This window comes from Cuculus canorus, chromosome 2 (assembly GCF_017976375.1).
Source record: "Cuculus canorus isolate bCucCan1 chromosome 2, bCucCan1.pri, whole genome shotgun sequence".
NCBI lineage: Eukaryota > Metazoa > Chordata > Aves > Cuculiformes > Cuculidae > Cuculus > Cuculus canorus.
The window spans coordinates 123,551,002-123,576,011 of NC_071402.1; the positions used below are offsets into that span (position 1 = coordinate 123,551,002).

The window sequence follows — 25,010 nt, forward strand, 5'->3', positions numbered from 1 at the left end:
CTATGAATTGAGTTGGAGATGCAATTCATATGTCTCCAAGGCTGTTAGTGGAGATGTGCTTCTGTTTCTAAAAGGCGATCCTTGCCAAAGCCTCCATCAGCAGAAAGGTGCCTGTGGTGCTGGACGTGGCAGTTGACTCTAATCAGTATTTTACCTGTACGCTGAAGGGGTAAGAAAAGGCTTTTCAATTCAAGTGCTTTCTGTTATTCACTCTGAAAGCACCCTACTAACTAAAATGATGTAATGACTGAATAGCCACTTTTTTTCCCAGTTAATTAATGCAAATCCCATAGGAATACTTCATATTCATTGTGCCAGATGAGCACACAGGAAACTGATAAAATAAATGTCACAGGAAGAAGCAAAAGATTCAGTCTAAGGCAGCTGCAGCACCAGGTAACTCACGAGTTTAAACATAAGCATAGAGATGGGCACGTATGTCACTCCTTGTATTTTGTTGCAAGGAAAAAAACCTATCAGTCTGCTTTTTCTCCTGAAGTCGCCCCTTGGCTCATGACACAAATGTAAAAGGAATAAACATTTTCTAAGATTACATGTTGTGATTTGACAACGTGATGAGAATATTTCTCCAACTCAGTAGCAGCTGAGCAGGAGGGGTTGCTCTCAGTTCCCGACAGTGGAGGCAAATATCACCGTTATACAATTATTTGTACGGTGTATCTTTATGTAGGCTAATTTTCCTGGTTTTTATTTCTCTTCACTTGTGGTGGAGTCACATCCAATAACAGACTTAAAGGTGAAACTGATGTTTCACTACAAGAGCACTGAACTCTAGAAAAGACTTTCAAAAGATTCTTAAGTGTCAACAGGAAAAGGCTACAGAGGAAGGGGATATTAACAACTTTCCGGGTTTCTTGGCTCAGAAATGGCATTTATTACCATTATATGCATTAGGGAGTAAAGGCATTCTGTGCCCTTGGACAGGAAGGTAAGAAAGAACTTCTTGTCAACAGTAACTGAGGTTACTGGTTTGGGAGGGCAGGGGTATGAAATTATTTTTCTCTGTCCCTTGGTGCAGCGTGTGTGTGTGTTGGTACTACTCTTTAGGTGGGTGAGCCCATACAATGAGATGCCTTTGCCCCATAGCGCTCATTCTGAGTATAACAGGGGATGACAGAAAGAGGTTAGAGGGAAAAGAAGATGATTACAGAAGGAAAAGGGGGTTTAAATGCATTTTGTTAAATGGACATTTTGGTGCATGCCTGAGAAGCGGTTTGTGAGAGAAATGTCATTTGGGATGAAAAGAGCATGTGCATTAAGAGGAAAAAAGGGTAGACTCGCTTATAATCCAGTTAATGATTTAAAAGTTGTAAGGAAAACAACATTTAAGGGCTTCTCAGAATCTTTTTATCATTACACTGTTAAAACATGCAGGAGCCTAGTGTGTGGTTTACATTTTAGGCCGCCAGCACTTCCCGACAGCAATTTATTGCACATTTCTAGGAAAAAAGCCCCTGCCTCCTTCAAGCATCAAGCTCTGGCATGTCAGTTGAGATCTTTGTGAACACAAAAGCTCCTTGGTTTTATTTTTTGTGACAAGCACACTGTCCTATTTACATTCTAGAGTGAACAAACAAGGAACCATTCCTTGAACTGGGGGTTCTCAGAAAGAATCTTCCTTCATTTGAGTAGGAGGGAATTTGATGAGACATTCCCTCTGGGGCTGTGGTGACTGCTGGGGAGGTGGGGAATGTCAGCTTGCGTATAGCGCCACATGTATGGAAGCACAAGCCTAAGGGGAGGAGGCTGCAGGCACAGAAAGATGAAAACTTACAGGCAAACTGTTATACTGGTGCTGCCTCCCAAAAGGCAGCTCTTTAAGGTCCATCACTCCAAGTTCACTTCTTCCTGATCCAAAATACAGCCTGTTTCCTTATGTCCTGTTTGTTCTGACCTGCAGTCAGTATGGATTTTTCTCTTTGAAGCTGTTTGCTGAAAGCGCTAGGATTGGTTCGGTTAGTTGCTCAATCAGCTTCTGCAACATTTAGAGTAGTGTTCTTGAGCTGCATGCAAAGCATGGCCTTGGAGTTTCCTACTTAGGCTCTCTCACTGGCTTTGTAAGATGAGGGAAACGTGGATGTGGTGATAGGTATCCTACAAGCTGTATAATGTCTCAGAGACGATAAAAAGGGGTTAAAAACTAGAGGCTAAAATCCGCATACTGAAGCTGAAATAACTTCTTGGTGAGAAAGCTGGGCAGGAGGCCTTTTTATCCAAGCACTGGAAAGTTATCCTTTCTTCACACTGGCCATGTGACTGGAAACCAGGTGATGGGATCAGTATCTTTGCAACCTCTGTTTAAGGCAGAGGAGAGGGATGCTGATTGCAAGAAGCTTGCTGCATGCATTACCTATGTGACTATTGTTTGAAACATTTAACTCAAGGAAAAGAGCCACTAACAAAGAAGAGGCCTCATCTGTTTAACATTTTTAATAATTCAATAATACCTTAGTATTTTTAATAATTTAAATGTGCCTTATTGAGGTCTTCCAATGTACTGTGGGAATCTCTATCACTCAAGGACTGGAACTGTCTATACTGATAATTAACTAACTTGTAGCTTTTTGCTAGTCGGAGAGTTTCTGTGATGAGTTTTTCTACAAGCTGGGAGAAGCTTCATGTGAGACGGGCTTAAGTGCCAGCCATTACACCTAGGGGTACACTCATACCTTAAAGAGCAAACTTTCCAGAGACACTTTTCCAAACAGAACTGCTACGTCCTGGTTCCTTCTAAAACTCTGCACCAAAAGCAGGATTTCAGAGATTTCCTGTCTTGGTGGTTGCTGGCCATTGCTGCTTTTGAAGATGTGGCACGTGCCTGCACAACCTGTCTCAGCAACAGCAAGGGACACGGGTTCACGTGAATAACTGTACAGCTCTGTCAGAGGATAACAGATCGTTAACACATCCACACTTCTAACTCGGGTCTGAATATGATTCTGAAAAAATATCTTATTGTCAACACAGTTGACTCACTTAATAAACTACATAAAAGTTTTGTTTCCTTTCATCAAGAAGTAGCAAGAGAAGGAAGTGCCACCACAGCAACTCTACATCTATAAAAATAATAACTTATTATATATAAAGAGCGGAAGGGAGTGCCTTGACCCATTAGCACAAGAATTTGGGACAGATTCAGAAGCTGTGGCCTGAATTATAATTTATTATAAACTGACATGGCATTGCTGTGAAACTAATTCTCTACAACCACTGAATCAGGCACTGGAGGTCTTTTAAAAACTATCAAAAGAAGTGAGTAAAGTGAAAATACGCTGCTACCTGTACGAAGTAAGCAAACCATCAAAAAGTCAGAAGGGTTAATGTCTTTAATATAAAATCACTTTTCCCCCCACAAAAGCAGCAGCACTGTATTGCAGGTCTATTACAGTTAAATTAAAGGAAGACCATCATGATTGATGATGTCTTCCTGTATGAAGTAAATCTTCCAAATAATTCATAGTCCATTTCTGTACGTTAGCTTATCAAAATAAACTAGAAACAAAGAATGTATTTTTGGTTCATCAGGTGCCACTACCACCATTTCTCAAAGAAAACACAGTTTCTAGGAACACCAATGTTGGATAGTAGTTTGGAGATAGATTCTATCATTGGAGGTGGACCACAGATGTACCATAAAGTATCCTTTGATACATGTTTTTCTAGATCCTTTTCAGATATTCTTCCCTCTGACAAAGAAAAAAGCAGGACATGAGAACAGAAATATTAATCAAGAAGTAATTTCAAAAAGAATGACTGTCTAGAGGCATTTCAAGCATTCATTTCTTAAAAAGGCCTCTTTCAGGGTAATGCGTATCAAGATTTGAGACTGCCAAAACCATCTGTTCTTCTGGGGGTTTAGATCAGAACTTCCAGTTGGAATGCATGGCATATAAAGTCGCTGAAGAGGAACATGGCTTACATACAAGTGAAAATCCAATATTCAAATGAAAAAAAATAGTTCATTATCTCTAATACAAATGCAATAGAAATGGAAACATGATAAAGTATCTCTTAAATGCAGTCAGCTTATCCTTGCATCAATCCCGTCTGAAGCAAATACTTTGCTTAATAATTTCTGGAAGGAAGTTTGCAGTGGGAAATACCAGTATTAAGTTTAGAATGAACAGAGGTTTACTAGAAATGGAAACAAAACCTGCAAAGAGAAAATTTTTCTCCGAAGTGTAATATGTACAGTGAAATTATTTAGGTTTAAGCCATTTCATTTTGAATCTTTAAACGCAAAAATACTAAACTACACGTTTAACTTCATCCTCTACGAGGTAAGCAAACTTAGACTTTAGATATCATCTATGTACATCACCATTTCATTTACCTGTGACATGTGGCTGAAGTTCTTCACAGATCTGTGAACTCTGCCGAGTAACGTGGAAACGACATGTGATTTTTCCAGGAAATGCATTCATCAAACCAAGGATATTTTTCTGCAATGTTAAACACGCTCGCTTATACCACAGGCCATTAAATCAAAGCAGATGTATGCACACAGTCCCAGAACACCAGTGATTATTACAGAGTACTAAGTCTCTTGCCTTTCAGCGCTGAGAACTTGATGGGCTTGATTTCACAGGGCTGACCTGCACATGTGCACAGAATTTCCATAGCATGGAATGTGAATACACTTCCAGCTATGTTGTTTTATTACAATAGGTTGCAATTTGTAAGATTTGGACATAAGAACCAGTTACATCCTTTCCTGATTTCTTCCCATATAAATTCTCATAATTTCCCCCTTCCACTTCCATATGGGTTTTCCATTTAAATAAACCCCTGCAGTACGTATTTACCACTTGTCAGGAACTTTTTGAGTCTCATCTGCTTTACCTGGTAGTTTACTACACCCTTGACTCTCTTGTGTTCTCCAAGTGAACCAACTACAGTGTAATGCTAATGCTATTCTACACTAAAGTAGAAACTCTGTAATTTTCGGTTCCCTAAGTCACAACTGTGATAGCTAACACCAAACCCGAGTGGTTTCAGTTCAAATCATACTAAAAAAAAAATTAAAAAATAACAAAATCTGTCCGTCAGATGCTGTAGTTATCTCTGAAACGAAGATTTATGTACTGTCTGGATCCTGCACTACTGGGTGTTTTCATTGCTGGAACTGACACTGGAAATTCTTTCTTAAAATATTCTGAAATAAAAATAATTTCTACTCTATGAAGAGGTAAAGGATCTCATTTAGTTATGTGTTTGCTTACTAACCAGTTACTACACTGAAGAGTCTGCCATGGGCTGCTTAATAAAAAAAAATCCTTAAGACAGAGCCTACTTGTTAACAAATCTGTTTCTGATTCCCTTAAAAGACATGGAATGGACACCAGCACAGACAGACACTGCCCTGTATTGTTCACTAGTACTTCCAATGTTGACCTGCTTTCACTGTTCTGGATGTGACTCTAAACTTCTATCCCCTTCATATGGAACCATGTACAATTCGACAGCACTTTCAAAACTAATCATGTCCTGTTGAAAGCCAGAAAGCGATACTTAAGGCAGGACTTGGCCTGCTTAAATAAACCTACAGTCATTTATAACACCTACCTGTCACCTATCACTCTGTGATTCAGTGACACTGAACAGAAAGCAGCAGGTATCATACATGTGACATCAACCATCAAGCACTATTTTCTAGTAGTCTACTTAGTAGGCTCTCTAACTGAATGAAGGAGAATTTCAACAGCTCAGCCTCTCTGCAGCCCAGCGAGTTAGTGTACAAAATGAAGCAGTCAGCTGAGTAATATAGACCGTTGAGAAAAGATCTATCCCCAGTCTCCCAGCCACAATGAGATATGGGTCACATTCAGTCCTTGTGAAACCAGGAAAACCCAGCTAACCAGCATCCTGAAGCAGCAAAGTTACTGTGCTATCCTTTGTAATTCTTTTCTAATGCTCTATGTGGGAGACACTACACATAGCTGCTGCTTCAGGGAACAGGTCCTCCAAAACATTAGCGATAACTAAGCAGTTCCTCATGGAGGTTTGTACAGATGTATCTCACAGCAACATAAAGACTCTAGTGATTTCCTCAATCCTCTGCACAGAAGTAATGAGGTTTCACATATGCATTCTGTATTTGAGGGACACATGAGAAATGAAGGGACGGATGTATTTTAAGCACCATGATGTATCATTGTGCTCTCTTCTGCCCTAGAAGCTCTAATGCAAAAAGCTCTACTGCCATAAAACTGGTGAAGTGAAACTGGGAAATGCTAGCTCCCGAACCAAAATAATCATAAATACTTAGAACAGACTGGAAGATTAGTAGTTGGCGAAATGGAAGAATAAACAGGTTCCATTCTGCATATTATTCTGCTTCTAGCAACAAACAAATGACTTTCCAAAGAAAGCAAACATCTTCACATCTAGAAACATGGTCCAAGTACAGAACAAAAACTAGTGATGGAATCTGTAAGAATTTCTGGAATCATGACATATTTTCACTTTTATCTTACAATCAGAAGCATTCAATACTTCAAATAAATGTAAATCATTAGGGATGCTTCTTTACAGCAGCTGTGCTAGTATGACCCTAAAATGTTATCAGTGACCCTTAGTGGCTGAGTGTGACAACTGACCTAAGGAAATGTTGATGAAGTACTATAGAGGAAATTTTACAACTGCTTCATTCATGCACTAGTCCCCAGTAATAACTAATGCATTATCAATAAAGCTCCCCTATTTCCTTTGCATAGAATTGCTCTTGTTAGTCTTTAAATTCAATGCAATCTATTCTGAGACTATGTGGTTACAGTACGACAGCAAATGGCACTATGCACCTATTAGTGTGTAGATACATATACATATGATAATATATATAATCTTTTGTGTACTGTGATATAAGACTACAGTAAAATGTAGGCATTTAGGCCTAACTGACTTACCAGTGAAGTCAATGAGACCAGGTAAGTCCAATAAGAGTCTTAATTTGCACACTGGCTTAATTAAAAAAACACATGGGTTTTGAGGCAGAAAATGTCTTTTGCCTCTGTACAGTGTCTTACACAGGGGCTCTCTGGAACGTGGCAACAGAATGACAGGCACACTAACAGCTGAACATCTGAGTTCTTTTTGTTTTTAACTTTTTATTTACCTTAAATAAGAGTTCGTTTGTATCTTTTGCGCTGTAGTACAGCTTCGCTGTTCCCATTTTGTATCCATTTCCTTTACCCTCTGGGTATTGATGAAGATCTGCTATATGCAGCAGTATAGAAAACAATGGGTTAATTCCAACACCACCTGCTATCAGCACTAGTTTTACAGGGGAGTCACCAGGCTGAGGATCAAAGAAGAAATCACCTCCCACTCGCAGAGCCACTTCTGAGTCAAGAGTACACTAGGATGGAAAAGAAGACATTTAATTTCAAAACTGAAAGCAAAAGCTGAAATACTCTTGCACCACAGTCATAAGACTTGCTGGGCTGTGATTTTTTTTTATTCTTATTGACCAGTAAGGCAAAACTAAAGTACTTTAAAATAAATGCAGTTTCCAACTATCCGAAGTAATCCGTTTCAGTGTCTCCAGGGGTGTAGGTCTACTTTCAGAAGTTTCAGTCTTCTGATAAGGCTGGATGGTTACTCCCTCTTCCTGACTCCTTAAGAGTGTAAAGAGGAATAATTCATGCCAGGAGTTCAACAGCAGCACGTGGTTGTGAAAACCCGAGGTTAACATGTGAGATCACGCTTTTACCCAAACCCACTCATGTCAAAAAAGACCGTGCTATCAGGTCACAGAAGGAAGTCAGAATGAGTTGCAAAGACACACAAGGTTCTTCCATCCCCATTCCTAAAAAACAAAAAAACACTCAGAAGTGAAGCAAATATCCACAAGAACATTTCTTGCAGAACCACTTCTGTATTTGCCACTTCAGATTTATAGAAGAAAAATCAGGGGAAAACCCTCTCTCTTCCTCTCCGCTTGTACATGAGAAGTTATTTTTTGAAGAAATTTGCCGAAGTATGGGGTTTTTTTTTGATATACGGAAAACTAGAGCTAAAACAGAAAAACCACGTGGGCTCGCATCTTCTTGGTAAACCTGCAGTGCACCCCAGTATGAAGGGTAAGACTGCAGAATAGAGAAGCCACATGACTTCTGCCACATTACTGAAAGCCAACAGAACAAAGAGGAGCAGAAAACAGAACTCATTTCACACTACATACAGAATTTATAAACAAAATAAAGAGCACAGGGCAATCAAGGAAGGTGGGAAAGGAGGAAAGAAAAAAGGTAAAGCTGCAAGAACTGCTGAAAAATTAGCAGTTAATCACCTATAGAATAAAAATGCTTCCTCCAAAAAATCCTCTTGAAATCAGAAAACAATAAAGGATTTCCAGTAATGATAACTCTATAGTTAGCAAAGCTCTAAGTATGTAACAATTCCACCAGGAGGAAGGAGGCCCTCTGATGCAGGCATTAAACAGAACACAGAGGTTCCGAAAGCAGTTAGCATGACCAGTAAAAAAGTTGCCTTTCCTAATTGTTGTACGAAGTATTATCTCTCAATTACAGTGTATGACAATCAGCATTTATTACTTGAAACTCAATTCAATATACACTGCCAGGCTTTCTCAACGTGCTTTACTTTGTTCTACAGAAGTGTGAATCCAGTCTAGATTCATGTGGCAGGAGGACATAGAACATTATATCCTTTGCAGAAATAAGCATTTTTAGGGAGAAACAATCTTATTCCTGTCTAATTTGCCTCCTTAAACAGCTATAGCTCATCAAGATGAGACACAGGACACAAGAAGAATCTCAACCAGCAGTCTCCCACATATTTCAGTACGTTAGCCAAAGCAATGATAACAATAAGTTCGTTTTTTAAAAAAACACAATAAATTCAGGAGTAATACAGTGAGAAAACGTTGTCCTTTAGCCTGGTTTGTAAACACAGCATTGAAACAGCTCAGACAGAGAAATGAAGCAATCAATAAATTACACATACATTCTTCTGGGGAGGGACTTTTTACAAGGGCATATAGTGACAGGACGAAGGGGAATGGCTTTAAACTGGAAGGGGGAAGATTTAGATTAGACATTAGGAAGAAATTCTTCACAATGAGGGTGGTGAGGCACTGGCACAGGTTGCGCAGGGAAGCTGTTGATGCCCCATCGCTGTAAGTGTTCAAGGCCAGGCTCGATGGGGCCTTGAGCAGCCTGGTCTGATGGGAGGTGTCCCTGCTCATCACATGGGGTTGGAACTGGATGATCTTTAATGTCCCTTCCCATCCAAAGCATTCTATGATTCTATGGTTCTTCTAAATGAAATGTTGCATCTTCCTAAGCTGCAAAGTACATTGTGTGGAATTTCACTACTTTATACACAGTAATATTAAAGAACAAATATAAATACCTCTGAAAAAACCAGAGTGAGTAAATGAGTACTAACTACTCTCATGACAGGTTTTTTACCATATATACAACCTTTTCAAACTCTAGGTTGCTCATTTTTTCCTTCTCCTCTCCTAAGGAAATGCAGGCACTTTTGTTCAGCTAGAACAGTCCATATATACTCTGAAGGTTTCTCCTCAGCAACAGGTTTGACCTTGCTTACCTGCTAAATAAATATCTACCCATAAATTCAAAGGAAACACAGCAACAGCAAACTGATTTATGACATCAAAAATCCTTAGTGAGCCTCCAGAGACTGGGAATTATGAAGTTATGCCTTCATATCCTCTAAAGAGCAATTATCTTAGGCATTGCAGGGTCTACTGGCACATGCACTAGTTACGCACTACACCTCAAAAAGATTATTTTGTTTACGTGACAGTGGAGAGAATTTGCTGTAACACCAATTAAAATACTGTGGATGGTCACATGCTAACTACTAGATGAGCACCACTCTGGATACTCTCAATTCTAGTAAATTTGCATGAAACTTTATTTACTGTGACAGCTGACCACTCAACAAAACTGCAGTATTTGTAAACCTGGAAGAGCCTGTCAATTTAAATGTAAAATTTTTAAATTTAAAGCCACATTTAAGGACTACAGATGCCAAGTAAAGACCAATAAATAGGACAGATCACAAGGTGTTGTGAAAAGAAGTTCATAGGACAGGTCATTTATAAATACGATCATCGGCAGAAATAGGACTCTTCTGACTATAACTAAATGGGGTAAACGGATGAACAAAACACCACAAGAGGCCAAAGTGTCAGACTTCCAATGTAGCAAGAATCAAGCTTTGGGTTATGTCAATATCAGAAAAATATTGTGTATTTAAAAGAAGTATTCTGTTGTTTTATAATTTCAGAAAAACTGATCTAAATATCTCCCTTTGCTCTCCCTTAATAATCTAAATTTATATTTATCTGACAATGATTCCCAGTTTATATATGTAGAAACGGGCAGGAATGATGGCAAATTATCAGATGTAACTTTGTATTGTGTAACAGCCTGTTCTCAGGGACACAAGTTACAACAGAGATTTTTCAACATTTTTCAGTTCATGAATCCCAAAGGACCAAGAATCATTATAAGCACTAACTACACACCACTGTAAATCCACCAAGTCCAAGCAGAGTCAAAAGATCACAATAATCATACTGCTGCACCAACACCCAATTTCTGTCCTTACTGAACAAAAGGTTTTAAGATTTATATTGTATTAAAAATGGCTGAAGAAGTCAAGAGGAGTTCTGTAGTCAATAGTAAAAAGTGGTCTGCAATCTCACACTCCAGCTCCTCCGCTCCCCTAGAAAAAAAACCCCAAATCTCACAATTAACAATTAGTTACTCTAATTTACCTCAGTGTGGATCCAGTGAGCAGGAGGATGAACAGTGTGCTTTACTGCCAGCTCTAATGTTCCTTCTCGTTCCAATACACCAGGGCTTGAACATATTGAGAATCCCCCAACTACAGGTACTCCAGGAATAAAGAAATCAACCCTAAAAATAGACCAGACATAAAAGTTTAAAATAAAGCCAACAACCCAAACATGGAAAACAATAACCAAAACAAAATGGCTGCCTTTTTTCAATTATCCGTCCTCTACAAAAATATCTTTGTTTCCACAACGTAACTTCTCCAAAAAAGGACTGAATCTTGAGTAACGCCATTTCCTTGGAATTTTTTCATCTAGGAACATGTTATAACCTTTGCTAAACTAGCAGGTTTTTAAACTATTCTGCTTTTAGCATTAGATACCACATTTTACAACAGGCTAGAATTCTAAGTGTTTAAATAAATTATTTGCATATTAAAACAAAAACACAATATGGTCTGACAGAATGGCTTAAATCCCACTTTTTTCGGTCTCTGTGATGGACACTTCAATGTTCAAATATAAGAAGATTTGGGAACTAATTTTAGGGAAATGACTTGATTAAACATTTTCTTTTCTTGGGAAGATGAAATAGCTGAAGTAAAAACAGTCTGCAAAAAATTCCTTACGTGAAAAATTAGTTACCAGATGTAGAACTGCTTTACCTATTGAACTGCAGTGCCCTCTGGTGGCAGGCAGCTCCTTCCAGTTGATAGAAAATTGAACTGGAATAAATTACTACAATATTTTACAAAGTTAAAGTAAACCACACCTGGGTTTCTAAAGATTAGAAGGTAACATATGGCTAAGCTTTGCAACATCAGCAATTACAAAGTATGGAAGACAAGCCATTACTACACAAGCTTGTAATTGATTGTCATTTAAGCAAGGCTTTGATATCCCAAACAGTCGCAGGAAAAGTTAAGAGGATGGTTTGTAATCTAATATTTAAATTCTTCTGAGTTGCACAGATCTTTAAATACTTAGCTTTCTACAGCACATAATAAAATCCCTGTAATTCAAAAGAAAATTACTGTTTAAAACTAATTGTGCTGTTCCACTTAGGAAACACCCACAGTGGTAAGCAATGCCAAGCACTAGAGAATCATTATTCAATTAAAGCCTGAGTTAGTGACAGTATTAGTTAGTGATAATATTTCTACGTTCATGCTAATAAATTTGATGGTGTCTAAAGGTATCTGACTGCAAATGAAAGGTCAACAGCCAAAAAAAGCTGAGGTTTATTTTGCTTTCCTCAGCTTCTGCAGCCCCACTGACCGCAGGGCCCAGCTTTCCTGGCAGTAATGGTCTAAGAGATTAGGAAAGACTACTCCAGCATTGCAGTATTCACTGTATCAAAGAACACCTCAAGATGCTACTAAAGCTCTTTACCACCCTCTGGTGGAAAATAATCTTAACTACTTACACTAACAAAGAAAAAAGAAATCAAGTTTATGCTGTGAAGTAACAATTTATATTCAAGTCAAACTGTTCTGTTTGACATAACAGAGGAACCACATTCATGCCCAGTAGGGAAACATGCATACAAACCCAAACATAGTTTTTAGCCTTCTAAAGTACTAATGTAGGCGTATGTTTCTTTCTGTATTAGTATTTCTTTCCCTTTTACATAATTATGAGAGACTTCAGTACACAGTATACCACTGTATTATAAAAGACGAGCTTGTATTTCTCAGGGCTTGTCTCCTTTTAGCTGTGTGTAGGAAGGATAAAAGGACTCCTGTAAAAATGCTGTCTGTGACATCTTAAGCAAAAAAAGTACTTGTAAGGCAAACAGAAGAAAAAGCGCACTATAAGAACTCACAACAAGGAGGGGTGCAAAAAGATGTAAAATGGATCTTATGGTGATTTTTTCATTTCCTTCCTTTTATAGGCTACCTATACTAAATCTTTAAGTAAAGAACAATCATTAGCAACTGCTGCAGGAAGAGAGCAGAACTACTAAAACCATGAAGTTACTTCTTCAAAGTGTTTATAACATGCATATACCTCAATGCATGCTTCGGTAAATCAAAACAGGTAACAGCAACAAGGGTCTTCATTATTACTTGAAGTCAGATGAAGACCAGTATCTGCCAGCCTGCTTGCAAACCAAATTCACTTTTGCTTCTGAAAAACTTGATAATTAAAACGCTTTCAAAAAATATATACATTTTGGTGACAATCTTTGGCTGTAGTGTCTTCCTACGGCAAATTCTAACAAGTTAGCCTTTTCTACTCAGGAAATTGTGGCCTCACGTTTAAGACTGCTCATCAAAAAATGCAACCACAGTTCATAGCTACAAGTATAGAAAAGTTGTTCTATCCCTTACAATGGCATTAGAATACTTTCAAGGAAGAAGAAAATGAAAAAGTAATTATAATTAAAGCTTTCAGTTTTCAGCATGATAATTTCTAAAACATTTTTGGAGGGTTAATGCACTTTCCAAGTACTGGCAAGCAGGAATTTAATGAGTCACTGCACATGTGCAAAAACTGCAGCAAATTACTCCACAAACAAATTATTGCAATCAACATCTTGTGTTCTGGTTCTAAATTTAAAAGCCGGCATATTAACACTACATGAGTAACATATGTTGTTAATACCCTAGCAGCTATACTTTGATTCTAGCACAACCACTTTCAGATGGCCCAAGCTAATAAAAAGTTTAAGAACATTTAAATGACCAATGCCAAAAGCAAATACTTATAGTTTTAAATTAATTTTTAAGAGGAAAAAAAAATGTGATTGAGTGGGAGTATTTTTTACAAGGAAGGAAGACAAACATGAAAATCCACTAACTCCCTGGGAAAAAAAAAGCTGTGAGGTTGCTTAAAAAACCAGCTAATTATTTCAAAGGCTTAATAATTCAATTTTGTGTTTACTTTCAAGTTTGCCCATCTATATTTATATATCAGGCTGACCTAACAGGCTACATTTTCAGAGCAGACATGTCTAGGGGAAGAAATAAAAGTTAACAGGCAATTCTGATTAAATTATAAACCAAAACTGAGTAACTTGCTAATAAGCAGCAGTCTCGACTCCACTGTAAAAATAACTAGTAAATAAAGACAGTAAAGACAGCCTGCAGAATAAAGTGCAGTGTACTTCAAAAATACTCTTGAAGAAACAATGCAACGTATCAAAACACTCAAACCGAACATTTAAAAAATATAGTCTTCTCTCCCCTTTAAAATTAATATCAACATATTTAAAAATGGCTCTTCTAAAATTACTCCAAATATCAGCTATTTCACAGAGCACCCAATAATAAAACATCTTATTACATAAATCAACAATTTTTTCCAAGGCTCAAGTATCAAAGGCCTTTTAATATTTTGTTATAGTGCACTTCTACAAGTAATTTTCCCCTCAAATATTGGAAGATCTTACCACTGTCCAGCTTTGAAAGTAAAATCTTTGTTTGCAACAGCCAAACGAAGTCTTTTGACTGTCTCCGATTCGTTGGTGATTCTGCACACTTTCGCTTGTGAAATTACCTAACAAAAGGAAAATAAACCATTGCATTACATAGACATCATTTGCAGCTCAAGAATCTGTTTATGAGACATCTATCACTTTGCAGCATGCCATTACCTAAAACATCAAAATTTTGTCACTGGAGTAGAGAAACAAAAATGGATTCACTTATGCAGTCACTGAATGGAGAAATGGTTTTCCATTCACAGTCCCCCACGTCTGTCACTTTTGTCAGGGTTATTCTAAGATTACATACAAACTTATTTCAGTTGAAGACAACATAATGATAAAGAGAAGTGATTGCTAGTTATCACTTTTCAGATTCTTATGACATCTGTATAAGACAAACATCCTTGCCTCTTTCCAGCAACAAAGTAAAAAGATGCCTGATACAAAGACCAACAAAAGAAACTGATAGAAGCTGCTACTGAAGTCCCAAGAAGAATCCTGGATGTAGATCTAGTTTTATTTACGTAATTAAAAGCCTTACTGAAAGATTAGGAATCAATGCATAATGCATTAATGAAAGAAAACGAACAGGCCTTGTGTTATTGCTTTTAGACACACACCCATTTGACCACATGCGATCTATGAACACAAGGAAGCTGTAACACAAACATTCATTGCTAGTAAATAGGAGAGTTTTTGTTTGGCAACCAGATGAGAAGGGATGCAAAAGCCATAGTTGATACCACTTTTGAAGAGAGTAAAAAAAAAATAATGCTTTTTCAAATGAAAAGCAGATTTTGCAGCAGGGTGAGGAGGAGCTCCCTACTTAAACTCTTTGCTGCCCATCAGCACAACATGTATTTTCATCCCTTCTCTGCCTTTCCTTTTCAGCTGTTGCGTTATAATTATTAACCTTTTTTCCCCTCTACAAAGAAAGTAATGCCCTAAATATTTTCTACACAGGCCAATACACAGATTTTACTCTGTTAAAAAATGCTGATGTCATTTACCACACTAGGAAATAATAATACCATCAAACCTCTACCATTTCTCATTTGTATAAGATGAAACAGATTAAAAATAATTTAAACTTTAAATAACTCTGCTATAATTTAAAACACATGGCAGGAAATTAATTTATTCATAAAGCAACATCTGAACACATCCACTGTCCCATTAAACAGCAGGACATTTGCCTATTTAAAATAAAGTAGCATACATTTCTTTTCCACTTTAGCAGGCAGTATTAAATTGGGAATGCAATCACCCTAAGTTAACAAGAGAAATGTCAGTCACATGACTTAAAACGGTTGTTTGGGCAGAGAAACCTTAAATGCAGGAAACGGACATTAAGTCTGGATCTTCTTCATTCCCTTCTTTACTCTTCAGTACAGTCCATATTTTGTTCTTTGGCTGGTACTTCTGACAGCACTGGAAATTTAATTCTTCATCAGTATAGTTACTACAAAAACAGAATTTGAGTCAGGGTGATCAGAGCAAGGCTGCAGCGAGAGGGAGGAGGACACAGGAATCCAGACTTTGCCACTATATTTCGAGAAAGTGTTTTTCTTTTCCCAATCCATCCCATTACCACTGCAACAGGCGATATTGTGTAGCATGCATGCTAATGCAACACAGATCTACGATTCTTTCATTTTTCTACAGGACTGAAATGGCCAAATAAGGCAATACAGGCTGAGGGAAGCCAACTGCTGATTATATGGAATTTAAAACCACGCAGAGGATTTAAAATAAACTGATTTCAAAGCAGTCAGAAGTAAAGTAACAAAGAATAAATCAAGCATTAAAAAAAACCCACAGCATAATCCTCTGACATGCAGAGAATTTGTGGTAGCAGAACTAAGCCCTGCTCTTTCACCTCCCCATAAAGCATCTTTCTCTTCCCCAGACTCTACACCTGTACAGCCTCAGAGCTTCCAACACCTCGTAAGTATCCATTTCCTGCATAATTTCCCGCTACCCAGTGTTTTATGCTGAGCAGAAAAAATAAACAAGCCAAGCAATCAGAAATGTCCAAGACAAACATGGCTGCAAAACTCAAAAGTGCAATAATTTTTTTCACGTGCATCTGTCTGTACCTGTCTCTACACTCATCCTGTCCACGTACTGAGTTAACTGGGCCCAAATTAAGGGTAGAAAAGATGACCCTAAGAACTACTGACCTGTCAGCCTTATCTCTGTGCCTGGGAAAATCATGGAACAGATCCTCCTAGAAGCTATGCTAAAGCACATGGAGGGCAGGGAGGTGATTAATGGCAGCCAGCACGGCTTCACCAGGGGCAAGTCCTGCCTGACCAACTCGGTGGCTTTCTGTGACGGGATAACTGCAGCAGTGGACACGGGTAAACCGACGGACGTGATCTACCTAGACTTCTGTAAAGCCTTTGACACAGTTCCACACAACATCCTTCTCTAAACTGGGGGATTTGATGGGTGGATGGTAAGGTGGATAGGAAACTGGTTGGATGGTTGTATTCAGAGAGTAGTGGTCAATGGCTCAAAGTCTAGATGGAGATCCGTGATGAGTGGTGTCCCTCAGGGGTCCATACTGGGACCGGTGCTGTTTAATATCTTTATCAATGATATTGACAGTGAGATTGAGTGCACCCTCAGCAAGATTGCAGATGACACCAAGCTGAGTGGTGTAGTTGCCACACCAGAAGGACGGGATGTCATCCAGAGGGACCTGGACAGGCTGGAGAAGTGGGCCTGTGAGAACCTCATGAGTTTCAACAAGGCCAAGTGTAAGGTCCCGCACCTGGGTCGGGGCAATCCCCGTTTTCAGTATACAACAGGGGATGACATGCTTGAGAGCAGAGTCCTGCAGAGAAGAACTCGGGGGTGCTGGTCAATGAGAAACTCAACATGAGGTGGCAATGTGCACTCGCAACCCAGAAGGCCAACTGTATTCTGGGCTGCATGAAAAGCGTGGCCAGCAGTTGAGGGAAGTGATTCTGCCCCTCTATTCCTCTCTTGTGAGACCACATCTGGAATACTGTGTCTATTTGTGGAATCCTCAACCTAAGAAGGATATGGAGCTGTTGGAACGAGTCCAGAGGAGGGCTACAAAGATGATCAGAGGGCTACAAAGACGATCAGAGGTCTGGAGCACCTTACCTACGAGGACATGCTGAGAGACTTGGGCCTGTTCAGCCTGGAGAAGAGAATGCTCAGAGGAGATCTTATAGCGACCTTCCGGTACCTGATTGGGGACTACAGGAAAGCTGGAGAGGGGCTATTCGTAAAGGCTTGTAGGGATAGGACCAAGGGGAATGGGTATAAACTGGAGAGGGGCAGATTTAGACTGGATATTAGGAAGAATTCCTTCACCATGAGAGTGGTGAGACACTGGAACAGGTTGCCCAGGGAGGTTGTGGCTGCCCCATCCCTGGAGGTGTTCAAGGCCAGGTTGGATGGGGCCTTGGGCAGCCCGCTTTAGTGGGATGTCCCTGCCCATGGCAGGGGGCTTGGAACTAGATGATCTTTATGGTCTCTTCCAACCCAAACTGTACTATGATACTATGAAATTGGATCCACCTGAGAAGTTCTATGTCCACAAGCAATGCTAATCTGTACCCAGGTAAGCACTGCCACTAGGTGTGAGTAGTTGAGGTACAGCTTGGACTGACAGCTCAGACAGCAGGCAGAATGAACCTGCATTCTTCTCACCTGTCCAGTCCGTGTCCCAGGTGATGTATCTCCAGTTTGTGTGCTTACCTACATACCCCTCCACCCAGCTTCCTTCTGAGAATTCACTTGGCCTGTGATTTATTCTCAACTATAGTAATAATTAGAGAAAAATGTAGCAAAGAAGGACTTAATTATGTATACATAAGCACATTGAGTACTGTACAGTATGTTTGAGAACACAGTTCTGCTGTGTGACACATGCAGGACTGGCCTGTCATGAACAGCTACTCAAGACTGAGAGAAGCTAACTAAACAATGGAGAAACGTCTACGCTTCTTGTCTTACTTTTTAAGTTACAAAAGGACATTTTCCACATTTGTCTGATCTCAAAATCTGAACCAGAATTGTAGAAATCCATGAAAATCTGAGAAGCCCGTGTAGAAACGATGGGTATTGGTGTGCTTTCATGACTTATCGTAAGCCATACTTGACAAGAATTCTATTAAATTTCTAGCCCAACGCAAGCAGCATCAGATCACCAGCAACCTTTATAACTCATTACATTTCACCCATTGACCACAAAATATGATTAATTTACAACAATATCCAAAATGAAAAATGAGGAGAAAAAGAAAAAAAACAGATCCCAGTAGAAAACAAAATGAAGCTTAAGAATCAAATACAATTATCCAGTTTCTTCACACCAGATATAAAACTTACATCCTAAAGAATAGAATACTAACCTCCTGGCGAAAATTATTTGCTGTCCTCTCTAGATGATCCATTTTCCTTTTAGATTTTATTGTGCTGCAACAAAAAGCAAACAAAGATAATTGTCATTTTGACAGCTGTGCTACTGTCCCTTACTGATACGGATTTCTATTAACATAACAATTTACCAGTGTAATCCAGACTACAGATGATGAAAGTCTAAATAAGAATTAAATATAAATACATAATTGGGAGTTAAATAAATATTTATAGGTCTGGAATAATTTGTCAGCTTCGTTTTGACAGTATTATCATGACGTTCCCTTACAAAATCCTGGTTTTGTATGCGGAGAACCTACCTGTTCACTGTGCAATAACAAAAAGCAGAGTGCCTCAACACTACCGATGCAGAATGAGTAGGAAAAATTCCGCTACAACTTCTCAATAACTGAGGAACGGTAAAACCCACAAAAACAGTAGTATGAGCCATGATGATTGGGCTGTCTTCAGAATCACCACCTCCTGAAAAATCCATATAAATTTTTGTTAAATAAAATACCCAATGCTTGTTGTGGCCTGTTTTTACCCTTTATTTCCATTAAATCAGATAGACCAAAGCTCAGCTGGAGCTAAAACTAATAACGGACATGTAGGGTAACATGTCCTACATGTAAGGAATTTTTAAAAAGGAATTTTAAAAGCACAGAAGTATCATAAAGAAGTTATGTGAAAATGTCCATCCATTTATTGAAGGGGAAGATAACCTTGTCACAGAGGATATGAAAAATGCTCAAGTACTCAACACGTTTTGCCTCAGTCTTCACAGGCAAAGCCAGACCTCTGCTCGTACCAGTAGTGTTTGGGGAGGAAGAGGGATAAATAAGAGTGAGGCCACCAACTGCTTAAAGAAGCTGGATGTAGCCAAATGCAGAGCCAGATGGGATACACTCAAGTTTGCTAATAGACACAGCTGACATGCTTGTGAGGCAACAGTCTGTCACCTCCTATGAAAAACAGTTATCGAAGTCCACAGTTGACTGGAAAAAGACTAATGCATGGCCATTTTCAAGAGAGGCAAAAAGCAGTGCCTTTGTGCAGTGAACACCTCAGTCTCTGAAAAATACTCAGAGCTTTTCCTCTTGAAACCTATGTTAAAGGTAAGAAAGTAAATGCCTTGTCCTGTAAGGGGAGAGGAGACTAAAATTCATTAATTTCCCCCCGTTAGAAACATGGTGGAAAAAAGCACTGAAGGTCCATAAATACAAAACAATTTATTGCCAATATATGCCCATGCTACTTAATTACACGGGCAAAATATACAGCCACAAACACAACCCCAAATACAATACTATATTATAAGTGCAAAATATGAAGTATCAAACACAATACTATGACAGGCCACACATTAATCAAAAGGAGAAAATGACAGAAGGTCAAGCCCTAATAAAAAAAAAAAAAAAGAAAAAAGAGAGAAGGCCACGCACTTAATTAAAAAAAGAGGAGAAAATAAATGAAAAGGAGAAAAAAGCATCACTAGTCCTGGTTCAAAGTGTCAGTCTAGCCCATGGGAGGGTTCAGTCTTTAGGAGTGCTCTGCCTGACGTTGCTGGTCTCTATCTTTTTTCTTTTACAACTGCAAGGCAACTCCTAGGAGTGTTTGAGACAGGTAAGACCAAGAGAGCCTCCATCCTTGTTATCTTTGGCTGCTAAGTACTCCTGCCCTTTAACCAATCCTTTGTCTCAGGGGATTAAATGTTGATAGAGCCACCAGGGTCCTCGTTTGGTCCAGCTCTCTTAAAATAATCAGGAGGATTCAACACAGATTCAACAAGGGCAAACTACAGTTTGACAAATCTGAACGCTTACTGCGATGAAATGTGTGGTAGCACAGCTAAGGCAGACTGCACCTTAACTTTTGCATGGCTTTTGACACAATCTCTCATGGCATACACACTTTAAGAAGCTAAGGCCAGATGGACTGTTGGAGGGGTTGAAAACTGGCTGGGCAGGCAGACAGACTTGAAGGCTTAATGGCTTCAAGTTGCTTCAGATGCTCACTAGTAACGGTAAGAGTGCCCTCAGGTTGATATCGGGGCTGCTACTGTTCAGTAACTTTATCACCAACTTGGATGAAGAGTGTACCACACTAAATTAGAGGGATGGCTAACATACTGAATGAGAGGCATTCGCTTCCAAGGAACATTGAGAAACTGCAGGACTGGAAAACAGAAACCTCATCAACTTAGAAGGCATACAAGGGTCTGCACCTGGGACTGGCCTAGCCCAGTAATGGCAACTGTTCTGCTCCAAGCAGGAGCTTTGATGGATGACCCTCACAAGTCTCTTCTAGCCAACATACCTGTGATTCTCAGTGCTTAAACAATAATTTTGTTTCAAAGATCAGACAAACACTGAATATGCATCCCCTTCTATTGGTAAAGAAAGGATTCTGGTTGGAAAATTAAAAAAATATTAAATAAAACTGTTTACAGGTTAATCAAAAAATATACGTCCCTCATCCTACAATGTATCATACATAATAGTTACATCCCTAAACAGTTAAGCAAGTAGCAGACACAGGCACTACAGTGGAATCAGGGTGTGAAGCTTCAGAACTGCCTGTTCAAATAGAGCTATGACAGAGAAACTGACACGTACAATACTCAAAACAAATCAGAAATATCCTTCACTTATAAAGTATAGGAATGCGTACATAGCAAGCCAAGAGATCTCTCTCATTGCTTGAAAATCTGCCTAACATGGATTAGCATAATTCTCTATCATATTATTATCATCATCTGTCAAATTACTGTATTATTTCTACGATGTAGTACATTGCTTCTTTAAAGCATTCTTAAATATTTTTCTTCCATTTTAATCTCTTTGCCTACATTCTTTTAAGGCATGTGATTTATTTTCGCAATGTTGTTGTTTTTCATTTTGAATCCTTTGAAATGGCAACAATTCAGCTTGTTTAACTAATCAGGACTATACTCTGGGGGCTTTCGCTAACAGCTGCATTGGCTGGTCACTTGGCAATCTGTCCTGTTTTTAATCTTGTACAAACGTAAGGCAGAGCTTTCATAAATTAGGCTTCTTAGAAATGGAATACATTTACTGTAACTACTCAAAATGCCCACTTTCAAGCATAACAAATACTTCCTGCAGCTTTTAACTGTTCATAATTTTAAATAGCTTTTTGGCATTTAATGCCACAGAAACTTTCCAGAGTGGAATTATCTAAAACTCTTCTACTACCACTGAGCAAAATTACTTTTTATTCCACAGCATATACAGATTACTGTATTTAAACAAAATACTTCAGCATTTTCTACATGCAAATGCATAGAACCTATTGATAACAAAAGTATTAACATTCCTATACTATTTTAGCAAGACCAAGTACACATCTAATAAGGAAGTCAACTCCTCTACATCAACATGTTCAGTTTGTAAACCCCAAGTGCTTACAAATCATTGAGTTTCTCAAATTGATAAGATCATTTCATTATCTGGGGTCTTTTAGATAGCACGCCTTGGTTGTGCTCAGCTACATCTTCTTTTTCCAGGCTTCCAAACGCTTTTTGATTCATGTTTTCAAGTATTTCACTCTACCACATTGACTAATTCAAAATAAAAATTAAGGGAGTTTGAAAGTATGAGTGAAAGTTCTTATGTAAACTGTTTATGCCAATAGCTGTAACTAATTAAATCACCACAACATCGCAATGAACCACAAAGGCCCCACGCTTTACTTTGCCAAGGAATGAGAAAGATTTAATTATTCTTCTTTCATATTTCTTTTAAGTCACCTCACATCCTTCAAAACCCTTTCCATATCCTTTTCTAAACACAGCAATATCTTCTGGTAAAATAATGGCCTAGCTTTAAAATACAATACAAAGAGTCTGGATTGTTTATTTTATGTGTTTAGTTGAATTCTGCTGCTAAGTTTGACAGTGACTTAAGACCAGACTAATTTTCAACACTACAACTTTAGAAAGCAAACATGTTCACTTCTACACGTGAAAATGTAAACCCAACAAACACACAGAGAAAAGGTTCAGTATCAACACATAATCCTGAAAAACAAATAAATGTAAGCCTTATTTTACTTTGAAGTCATGGCTGAAAGACCCTATTGACTGTTTAAGAATGAGACTCTACCCTAAATTAAAAATAACTCTTGAATAGTAGTTGAAGAGACTTGTTCCATTTACACGATCATCAATCACTTTCCAATCTTGAAAACCACAATAAAAATCAGTTGTCATTTTTAATCTGTAGCTAATAAATTCCCAAATCTCTTTTAATGAGTCCTGGTTCTCCTCTACCACGTATGAGTCTGAGTCACGCTTTTATAAAATGTGAACAGCCTCTCCTCCATCTGTCATCTCTGCAACTTTCTTGGCTCATCCAGCTCTTTGGCAGTCCCCTGCCCTCCAGCAAGCACAGTGCTTCAGACTCCCAAACTCCTGTCTGGTGGGATGTTATCCATTTGTTTTTCCTTTTCTTCTTACCCAAGCCCTTACAGAAATAGCTGCTCCAAATACTCCCTCTCCTCTTTTGCTCAGCGGAGAGAAATTAGTGTTCCTTTTGTATATGACTCCTTCTTATCCTTACCTAAAATTATAGTTCATTCATCCTCCTTACCCTCTGACCCACTGGCCACAGGTTGATACTGCTGGACATCTACGACTGCATCTCTTCTTTTCCTCAGTTCTACATCAGTATCTGAAGGGAGAGAGTTGCTTTTAGTTAACCTGTACCACACTGAAGAGCAACGTATTGATACAAGAAGTAGATACTACTCCAAAAAGTGGAATATTTTTGATTCAAGCTAAAGCAGAGTTATGTTTCATCTAAGTAATTGGGGTTTTATTGAAAGTTAGACAGACTGTCCCTCTGATAGCACATTTTCTTTAAAAGTGTTTTTCTAGACACTGTTCATTTTTTTAAAGATGGTAACGTCTTGTGTGAGGCATGATATGTGCTGAGCAGATGTCTCTTCTTCTGTAATCATTTCTGTAGCCTTACCCTAACTCAAGGGCAAAGTCAAGCTGAGAACTGGAGCCAGCTCCAAACTGGGAAGAGTTTTGACTGTTGTGAAGCTCACAATAACATTAAACCTCAGAAAATAACAGAACATGCCTAAGATTTCTGGGAAAATGTATACATATGCAAGTAAGTGGGAAATATATTCTGTAACCAGCTCCTGTCTCGTTGCACATGATTGATGGAGATCACTCCCTCTCATTAGCCAGGCGTGATTAAAGGGTGCTTGCTTTCTAAAACTCCAAAATGAGTCTCAAGAGAGCTTATCTGCTGTCACTTTTGGTATCACTATTACATAAGTTAAGAGAGCATTGAGGGAGAACACAGGGTTACTTTAGACCAGACATAAGGAGGAATTTCTTCACTATGAGAGTAGTGAGGCACTGGTACAGATTGCCCAGAGAGGCTGTGGATGCCTCATAACTAGAGGTGTTCAAGGCCAGGTTGGCTGGGGCCTTGAGCAGCCTGATCTGGTGGGATGTCCCTGCCCACGGCAGGGGTGTTGGAATTGGATGATCTTTAAGGTCCCTTCCAACCCAAACCATTCTGTGATTCTATGATACAAGGATGGCAGATGCCTCATCCCTGGAAACATTCAAGGCCAGGTTCAATGAGGCTAAGTGACCTGATCTGGGTGAAGCTGACCCTGCTCAGTGCAGAGGGTTGGGCTGGATGACCTTCACGGTCCCTTCCAACCAAACCGTTCTATGATTCTACGATACTTAAGCAAACAGGACAGGAAATCTTTTACCAAACGCAAGCACGCAGAAACAGACCTCTGGACAAACCGTCCCTCCCGCAAAAGTCAGCTCGAACAGAAGCTTCCCCTGGCGGCGCGGGGGGAAGTTCCAAAAAGCCACCGATCTCGTCCTTTACTTGCGCCACCAAATGCTACTTGTGAGAAGCAGCAACCGGCAGTTGGGGAATCTTCAATGATCCATGAAGGGGGGTGGGGGTGAGACGGGAGAAGCGGAGAGGCACGGGAAGGGGGACCGCCTGACACCGGCCCGCGTCACGTGATCCTACCCACCATCACGTGACACGAGGCCCGCTCCACCGCCGCAACACCGTCACGTGACGAGAGGCGCTCGCGCCCCGCCCCGCCGCAACAAACCCTGCCCGCTCCTCCACGTCACGTGACGGGGCTGCCACCCGCCGCCGCAGCGCCCCTATCCCTCGCCTCGTCAAGTGACGAGAGGTGCCCTCGCCTCCTCCTCTCCCCGCCGCCCCGCCACGGTGGGGCGCGCGCTCCCTCCCCCGCCCCGCCACCGCAGCCACCCCCTACCCGGCGCCGCGTCACGTGACGAAAGGTGCTCGCTTCCCGCCCCACCCAGTGTCACGTGACGAGAGG

General features: G+C 39.5%; 1 protein-coding gene across 5 annotated transcripts; it reads right to left on the minus strand.

The window, feature by feature from the left end:
• On the minus strand, positions 1 to 24,991 carry OXNAD1 (oxidoreductase NAD binding domain containing 1). Of its 5 annotated transcripts, none has more exons than XM_054058264.1 (9): positions 24,945 to 24,991; positions 23,258 to 23,338; positions 18,965 to 19,127; positions 18,638 to 18,701; positions 14,208 to 14,314; positions 10,796 to 10,937; positions 7,136 to 7,378; positions 4,355 to 4,463; positions 1 to 3,707 (listed from the first exon to the last, which is right to left on the minus strand). In XM_054058264.1, the coding sequence occupies exons 3-9, from the start codon at positions 19,093 to 19,095 to the stop codon at positions 3,553 to 3,555; spliced, it is 951 nt and encodes a 316-aa protein (XP_053914239.1). In that variant the 5' UTR covers positions 19,096 to 19,127; positions 23,258 to 23,338; positions 24,945 to 24,991; the 3' UTR covers positions 1 to 3,552. The 5 variants fall into 5 exon arrangements, with proteins under 5 accessions (XP_053914239.1, XP_053914240.1, XP_053914238.1 ...); XM_054058265.1 differs by lacking the exon at positions 24,945 to 24,991 and adding an exon at positions 24,690 to 24,713; XM_054058263.1 differs by lacking the exon at positions 24,945 to 24,991 and adding an exon at positions 24,436 to 24,679.
• Between the last annotated feature and the right edge of the window lie 19 nt (positions 24,992 to 25,010).